The sequence below is a fragment of the Kryptolebias marmoratus genome, linkage group LG2 (assembly GCF_001649575.2).
Source record: "Kryptolebias marmoratus isolate JLee-2015 linkage group LG2, ASM164957v2, whole genome shotgun sequence".
Classification (NCBI taxonomy): domain Eukaryota; kingdom Metazoa; phylum Chordata; class Actinopteri; order Cyprinodontiformes; family Rivulidae; genus Kryptolebias; species Kryptolebias marmoratus.
The window spans coordinates 36,736,016-36,744,201 of record NC_051431.1 but is presented as its reverse complement, the minus strand read 5'-3'; the positions used below and the strand labels follow the sequence as shown (position 1 = coordinate 36,744,201).

The window sequence follows — 8,186 nt, the reverse complement described above, 5'->3', positions numbered from 1 at the left end:
CCAGCCACTATGGCTGGTGGACAAAATTTTTAATTTCCACCCCGGGTACAGTATTAATTATTTATCTCACTTAAGTATGGCTGGACTTTTACTTTAAAATATAATCATCTTAATTCTTTTTGGTTATGTATCGTTTTGTGGACAAACAGATTTGCTTCAAAATGTTGTTCATGTAAACTACAAAACAAAAGATCGGGCTCATCTACCTATTGTCCAAACTACCCTAGAGGTCTGCAAACTGCAGTGCAATAAGAATTTAGTACAATTTAATGGTCTGTACTTCTAACTTTGTTTAAGTGGTGATATATATCCTCTCTCCCACAGCTTTGACAACTACTCTGCCAATGTAATGGTGGATGGGAAACCAGTGAACTTGGGCCTTTGGGATACAGCAGGACAAGAGGACTATGATAGACTCAGACCATTGTCTTACCCACAGACGGTATTCAAATTCCTCTGCTCTGTGTGTCATGGGGAAAACACAACCTAAATATTGTCCCACCGTTCAGACTCGAGGTGCAACGCTCAGTCTCAAGGTCAACAAAAAGTGTCTTTCACAAAATCAAAATGTAGATATTAGGGTTGGGTGATTGGATGAACTTATAGACTGTCGATGACTGAGTCCATCACTGGTTGTTTTTTAAAGGATGATTATTTCCCTCCCCCCAATTAACTTTAGCTAGACTCAAAAAAAGGTAAAAAACAAAAACAACTGGCCTTCTATTCTGTAGCTGAAGACGTTTTGCTTCTCATCCGAGGAGCTTTCTCAATTTAAAAAGCAGAGAGTGACTGTAACTCAGGCATACTTCACAGTAGAAACCCATGCTAAGGGATTTAAAATTCCTTCAGTAAGTTCTGAGTCTGCCCTGGGGTCTCTTCACAGTAGGATGTGCCCAAAAATGCTTCAAAGGGAAGTGTCCTGAACAGATGCTTGAACCACCTCAGCTGTCTCCTTTCGATGAGGAGGAGCAGTGGCCCTAGAGGATGAAGCGCCTCACCTTGTCTCTAAAGCTGAGCCTGGGCACCTTATGGAGGAAGCTCATTTCAGCCACTTGCATTCTTGCAGTCATGATTCATAGCTCATGGTCATAGGTGGGGGTTGGAACATAAATGTAGGAGCTCCTTCACCAAAACACACTGAACACCCTCATTACTGCAAGCAAGGCCCCGATTCATTGGTTCATCTCTCCCTCAACCCTGCCATCACTCAGAAACAAAACACTGTAATACTTGAACTCCTCAACTTTGGGCACAAATTCATGTTCAACCCAAAGGAGCATTTCTCAGTTGATAACCATGCCCTCAGATTGAATCCAGTACCTCACTGAGCTGCGACTGTGGGCAACTGGTTTGCAAAGGAGTTCAAAAAGTCTCCAAACGTTTGCGGAGGTTCTTACCTGCAATGGAGCTCTTATGATATCTGAGGCTACAATCCTGAATATCCAAGTTTAAACATCACACTGATGTTAAATAATATTTCTTTAAAAAAAAAACTGGTCTAGGTTTCAAAGTGAAAAGGTCTTGAAAAGCCACCATTGTGTTCTCATGTGGACAGCCTAAACACTACCTTGTCAAAATGAGGATGTCATAGACACTCCACCTGCCTAATCTATGACCCCAAGCTTGACAGACATAACAATAATAACCGATTGCATGTTTGCATTTGTGTTGCAGATGATAGTTGCTCAACTACAGTAAAACCATTGTATTACTTCAATGAACAGACAAGGCTGATGAACAAAAGCTTTGGCTTAAATAGAAGAGCAAAAACCCCTTATTACCCAAATAATCTATGGTTAAGGAGGTTTTTATCACTTTATTGGGCTGTCAATATTAAGAAAAAACAAAAACAACATACAGTACATCAAATGTACTTTTAAAAAACGTAGGAAATGGGGAAAATTTTTAAAGCCTTAACTTGTTTATAAAGAATTTAGGCTGATAACCACATCATCTGCAAAAAGGAGAAATGAGATCCTGGTCGTTCCCAAACCAGAGACCTTCCTCGCCACGATTGCTACTTGAGATTCTGTCCATGATCACCACAAACAAGATCGGAGACAAGAGACTTGCCTCGTCCTGCCAACACAAACATATCTGCATGAATATATCTCTAATTGTTGAGCTGATAGTTGCCGGTTAAAAAATTGTAGCATATCACCCAACCCTAGAAGATCTGGTGTTAGAGGGGATTAGTGGATCAGTACCTACTCTTTTTGCTTTTATTTATATTTTCACTCTTTCACAGTTGATTTTACATTACAGACATTAGAGCTTGTTTTATTGTATCACTCAAAGGTAGAGGTTACAGTCCTGTAGAGACTCATCTAAAATCTGATCTTGTTTTTAGAAAAGTCCAGTGAAAATAATTAGATTTTACACACACAGACACAAACACACACATATAATTCTCAACTAGCCATTTTTCTGATTCTCTCCCAGGATGTGTTCTTGATATGCTTCTCCCTGGTCAGTCCGGCCTCCTTTGAGAACGTCCGAGCCAAGGTCAGTACGCTGACCGACCACTCCATTTCCCCTTCGTACAAATGCCGAGTCTGACCACTACGAGGCACATCTATGGCTCCACCTGGTTTATGGCACACCCGCCCTGCCCGCTCAGTCCTCGCCTTAGAATGCTCCGGATCTTAACGGAGTCCTCCTGAGGAGGGAGGACAAAGAGACATTGTAAACCGAGGCCTGAGGGAGCGCTGCCACTCTGCAGGGGAAGCATGAGGCCCAGCTGTGGTTTGGTCTGCTGAGCGTCATGAGATGCTCTTAGACGAAATCACACTGTGGACCAGGTCCCTGTGTCCCCCTGCAGAGTCTCTGTGTTTCTGGTGTGACAGGATCTTTTCATTATGTGATCTGTGCTTCTGTTCAGAGAGCTTTATTAAAAACCTTTCTACATATAGCCACGACTTCATATCTGCTCAGTAGCATCATGAGAAGGCACGTTATGCTCTGCTTCTGCGTCCTACTAACTTTTGTTTTTTTCTTCTCTTCCACTGACATTGTCTTTGGTTTATCCATATGTGCCACGTGTGTGTATGTGTATTAAGTGGTACCCTGAGGTGAGACACCATTGCCCCAACACACCCATCATCCTGGTGGGGACAAAGCTGGATTTGCGAGATGACAAGGACACCATTGAGAGGCTGCGGGACAAGAAGCTCTCCCCCATCACCTATCCTCAGGGTCTGGCTATGGCGAGAGAGATTGGTGAGGCTGCATGTGCCTGTATGCCAACACAATGTTTTCAGACACTGCTTATTTTGCTAAAAAGGATGAACAGTTCACGTGTAGTTTGGCAGTATGTGAGAATAGATATGGAACAAGTAGGGTCTCATATGTCAAGTCTAACAGCTGGAATCAGAAACTTTTTTATTATCACCTGTCGCTGAAAGGAGAAAGGCAAATGATAGTGCTGTTTTTCTGTATGTTTGTCTATTTGCAAAATATCTCATGAACCACTAAACAAATTTTAACAAAACTTGCAGAAAGTAATCACTGGATGTAGGGCTGGGCGATATATCGAGTATACTCGTGTATGCATCGTGATCATTTCAATTTACGATAGTTAAAATGCCTATATCGCAACCATTGAGTATAAATGGTCATCTAATTCACTGTGAGTGTTGTTTATCCGACACGCCACGAATGCATCACTAATCCCCCCCACCCTCCACTCCCCCCTCCCAACCTGAAAATTTTCTGCCGGACACGCTGCTTGGAGCATGTGCATATAGACTTGGAGATAGGAGTAGATATGGCGACAGCGGTAGTTTCAAGCGAGTGGCTAAATGAGAAAGAAGAAGAGTCAGATGACCTAGTTCCGAAGAGAAACAGCACTGGTTCAGTAATTTGGCGATGGTTTAGATTTTCTAAGGAGGATATGGAACAAAATACGGTAATTTGCAAAACGTGTCGGAAAACCATTACCACAAAATGTAGCAATACGACAAATTTATTTCACCACCTAAAAATGCATCCACTGCAAAATGAAGAATGTCGTAATGTTGTACCTGCAACTAGCTCCCCATCAGAAAGGGTATTTAGTACTAGTGGAAATGTAGTGACATGTCACCGGCCCTCCCTCAAACCCGAAGCTGTTGATAGGCTTGTGTTTTTGACACTGAATCTTTAGAAATCTGACCTAACAGACAAGATACTGATTAGCTCGAGCAGTCACTGAGAACTTATCCTGTCATCATATTATCTTCTTGGTCCCTAGGTGCTGTGAAGTACCTGGAGTGCTCTGCGTTGACCCAGCGAGGGCTGAAGACAGTATTTGATGAGGCCATCCGAGCCGTACTCTGCCCTCCGCCTGTGAAGAAGAGGGGGAAGAGATGCACTGTGTTCTGAGAGAGGAAACACCACTGTAATAAAACACTGCATCACCATAAACAATAACCACTACTTCTCTGAGAGGATGAGACAGAACATTAGTGAGAGCGAGTGTGCAATTCTGTAATTACTTAATATTGATGTTTTTGCAAAACCACATTGGTGATAAGATCGATATTTAAAACATTTTTTAACTTTACTGAATAAGGTAATAGGTCTCTATGAAAGACACTGATTGACTTTGTACCCATTAATCCGATTTGTTGCCAGGAGGACTGCAGAGCTCTCCTAAACTCATCGTCATGCTTGCTTCACTTAATGCAGTGGTGATTAGATAGAACGTAAACTGTGAATAGGCTTTTAGAGCTGGAGCTACCCTCAGCTTCTTATCTAAGATCGTCAAGTTAAAACAATAGCAGTAACAGTATTGGAGTTACTAACAATTCTAATTTGCTCATTAATGTACTCATCAAGATGTCAGGGTTGTTTATTGGTTGTTTAGTCATTTAATTATCTCGTAATGAACTTGGCATTTAGTGGAGCCTAAACAATTACAACCACAATTCTAAAGCAGTTTGGACCTTGTGTAAAATGGAAATGGAAATAAGACAGAATGCAATTATCTGCAAATCTCATAAACCTGTATTTTAGTCACAATGGAACATGGTAAACATATCAAATGTTGAACCTAAGAAAATGTACCATTTTAGGGATCAACAAAGGGCTGTAAAGGTAAGTGCTACAAATAAGAAACAGCTGAAGGAGCATTTTGCAACTAACTGGATTAACTGGCAACAGGTCAGCTAGGTATAAAAAGAGCATTTAGAGAGACTGAATCTCTCAGAAGTAAAAATGGGCAGAGGTTCACCAGTCTGCAAAAAAATTCTCACCAATTGAAAACTTTTGTTGCATTGTGAAACAGTAAAATCCAGCAAAGAAGAGCCAGAACTGTTGAACAGCTAGAACCCTCCATCAGATAAGAATGGGACAACGTTCCCTCCAAAACCTCCATCAGCTGCTCTCCTCAGGTCCTGGCTGTTTACAGACTGTAAACACTGTTGTTCAATCTGTGATTACAGACTGTTGTCTGTAAACAGGAGGGGAGGCTTCATGGAGGGAAACATGGACCTGGAACAGCTTTGTTGAGATGTGTTGCTGCCATCAAATAAAATGACGTTATTTTTTCCGAAAACGGGTAAAGTTTCTTACTTTACACCTTTGACATGTTTTAAAACTAGAGAAAGGACTGAAAGTTGTAAGTTGAAGCAACAAAGGACAAGGGTCCCCTGGTGGCTGGCTGCAGTAAATAGTCCAGTCCCTGCATGTAAACGACTGAAACAGTTTCTAAATAAATAATAAAAATATACTTCAGATCATGTTTTCAAGTGTTGATTTTTAAATCAACATAGCTCTTACCTTGCTGCTGTATGCTCAAATATACATTTATTTCTGTTTGTTTATGTCACTTAGTTATTAGAGGTTTAAAGAAGAGTGTCACAGTATAATGTGTTTGACAGTCTGACAGCTTGTTAGTGAGTTGGGAGGGTATGTAGGCAGGAGTTTTGTACCAAAGCTACAGCCCCACATCTCTGGCTCCTAAATAAAGAGACATTTTGGCTTCAACTCTGAACATCAGGAGAAGGCAGAGACACTTCATCCATCTTTATTATTCTCAATGGTTTAAACATTTGGTATGTGTACTATGTTCCACTGTAAATACAATATGGATTTACAGTGGAACATAAATCTGATTAAGGTTTGCAAATCATTGCATTCTGTTTTTATTTACATTTTACACAATGTCTCAACTTTTTGGGAATTGTGGTTGTACTTAGCGTGTTGTCTAAATACATTAAAGGTCCTGCTAGTTTGCTACTCCTTCATGAGGCCCTGTTTAGAAAAGGTTACCCTGAAATTAGTTTGAGGACCAATTATATTTGTTTTATTCCATATTGATAATAGATTATATCTATTATCACATGTTATTTTGAGCCTGTTTGCAACAGAGGTTATTTGGTTAGGCTGTCAGTGACAAACTAATGATTAACTGACTGTTACCACTTGTTAATTGTTGCAGGACTGAATCACTATTATTTGTTCACAAGAGAGAAGTTCTAACTTTTAACTGCACTTGATTTGTTTTCTTTTGGCTGTTTTTTCAGTGTGCTCAGTTTCTGCTGTTTTTTTCATTTCGATTTTTAAACACCTGATTATACAACAGATCTGAAACTGAGACGTGGCGATATGTGGCTGAAAACAGCCAATCACTGCACGTAGTACTTTTACTAAGTCAGTGTTAGCATGGCATATGAGATAAATTCAACATAATGCTATTTTTATTCAGGAAAAACACAAACTGAGTAAACTTGTGCAAGCAGCTGATCCTAGTTAAGGGTCTGTGGGTATCTTTGGGTAACTGTTGACGTGTTTCAGACGAGCATGCCAAACACTGGGGACTACACAACCTTGCTGCCTGAGTTCTCCCTTCCAAAAGAAAGGAGCTTGCATGGGTCTTAAGATACTTTGTCTTAATTTATCCACCATTTGAGGTACAGTGTGTGTGTGTGTGTGTGCGTGCGCGTGTATGTGTGTGTGTTCAAGGCATGTAAATATATGCTGGTGTGTGTGTGAATGTATTCGTGTCAACCTGTACTCGTCAGTGGCAGTGAGGCAACATTTCTTTTTGACAGTTTGAGTTGACAATAAAAGAAAACCTTGTTTGAAGCCAAGTTTTTTAGTGTCTAGTTTTTGGTACAGTTTCATATTGTAGTATTACAGAGTTTTCAAAACTGTGTGAACATTAGTACAGGAAGGAGGAAAAAAGGATTTCTTTGACATCTAGTGATGTATAGAAAAAAGCTTAGAAAAAGAACTGCATTAGGAACATTATGTACCTGAATATTTAAATCCTGAAACGGATCAAACTAAAGATGATATAAATGCTCATGTTGAAGTCCGAAGTGTTGCTAACGTTGTATATTAAAGGGGCCTATCTTTGTGCAGATTCCACCCTTCTGAAGTGCATTTCTCTCTGGTTGCAGGCCTGCAGGATGTAGTGACCCTGCAGGGCTCTCTGTCATGCTGTTTTTGGTTGGCACAGTTCTATGGTTGAATCATGTTGTGTGGTCTGGACTAGCTAAGCTGTCATAATGTAGCTGAGGTACAGCAAAAAATTATAATACTGTTTTTGCATGAAAGTTCTCTGGTTTTTTGACCCACTGTAATTCTTCTAAGCAGTTGTATGATGAAAATGCATTGGCCATGTATGTATGTAATGTAACTTGTTTACTTGTTCCAACTGTTTGTCTTATTTTTTTTAATTACTTCACATCTGTGTGGTAAAAATTACCATTTTTGTATACTAAATACAAATGTATATGTAAAGAAATCAGCTGTCTGTTATGACTCATTCCTCAGTTCAATTCAGTTTATTTACACAGTGCCAATTCACAACAAAAGTCATCTCAGGGGACTCTACAAAAGAAAAAAGTCCAAAATATTAATTCAGATTCAGTTTGGAATCCATTTACAATCAATTCCTTCCAATTATAACCTAATACAGACACATTCAATACATTATGAATGCCAGGTAGTAAAAAACAAAACATTGTATGCGAGGATACCAGCAGATTGTGTTGAATCTTCACTTTGATTCAATCCCCCATCCTAAGCAGCGTGTTGGCGACAGTGGAAAGGAACAACTCCCTTTTAACAGGAAGAAAACTCCAGCATAACCAGGTTCAGGATGAGCAGCCATCTGCCTCGAGGGCATTGAGAAAACCGAGACATAGACAGATACAAAGTGTTGGGCCAGGCGTAGTTTGTATTAGAAGAAAAATGAA

The 8,186-nt window shown here is 40.0% G+C and overlaps 1 protein-coding gene across 2 annotated transcripts in view; it reads left to right on the top strand.

Moving 5' to 3' along the window:
- rac3b (Rac family small GTPase 3b) overlaps nt 1-7,732 on the top strand; it is a 19,194-nt gene extending 11,462 nt beyond the window's left edge. Inside the window, exons 3-6 of one of the 2 annotated variants that reach the window (XM_017431843.3) lie at nt 325-442; nt 2,443-2,505; nt 3,060-3,219; nt 4,232-7,732. In XM_017431843.3, coding sequence (XP_017287332.1) covers nt 325-442; nt 2,443-2,505; nt 3,060-3,219; nt 4,232-4,362 — 472 coding nt within the window. In that variant the 3' untranslated portion in view covers nt 4,363-7,732. Of the gene's footprint in view, nt 1-324; nt 443-2,442; nt 2,506-3,059; nt 3,223-4,230 lie in introns of both variants that reach the window. The other variant, XM_017431844.3, reaches the window with a different exon arrangement.
- The last annotated feature ends 454 nt before the right edge of the window (nt 7,733-8,186 follow it).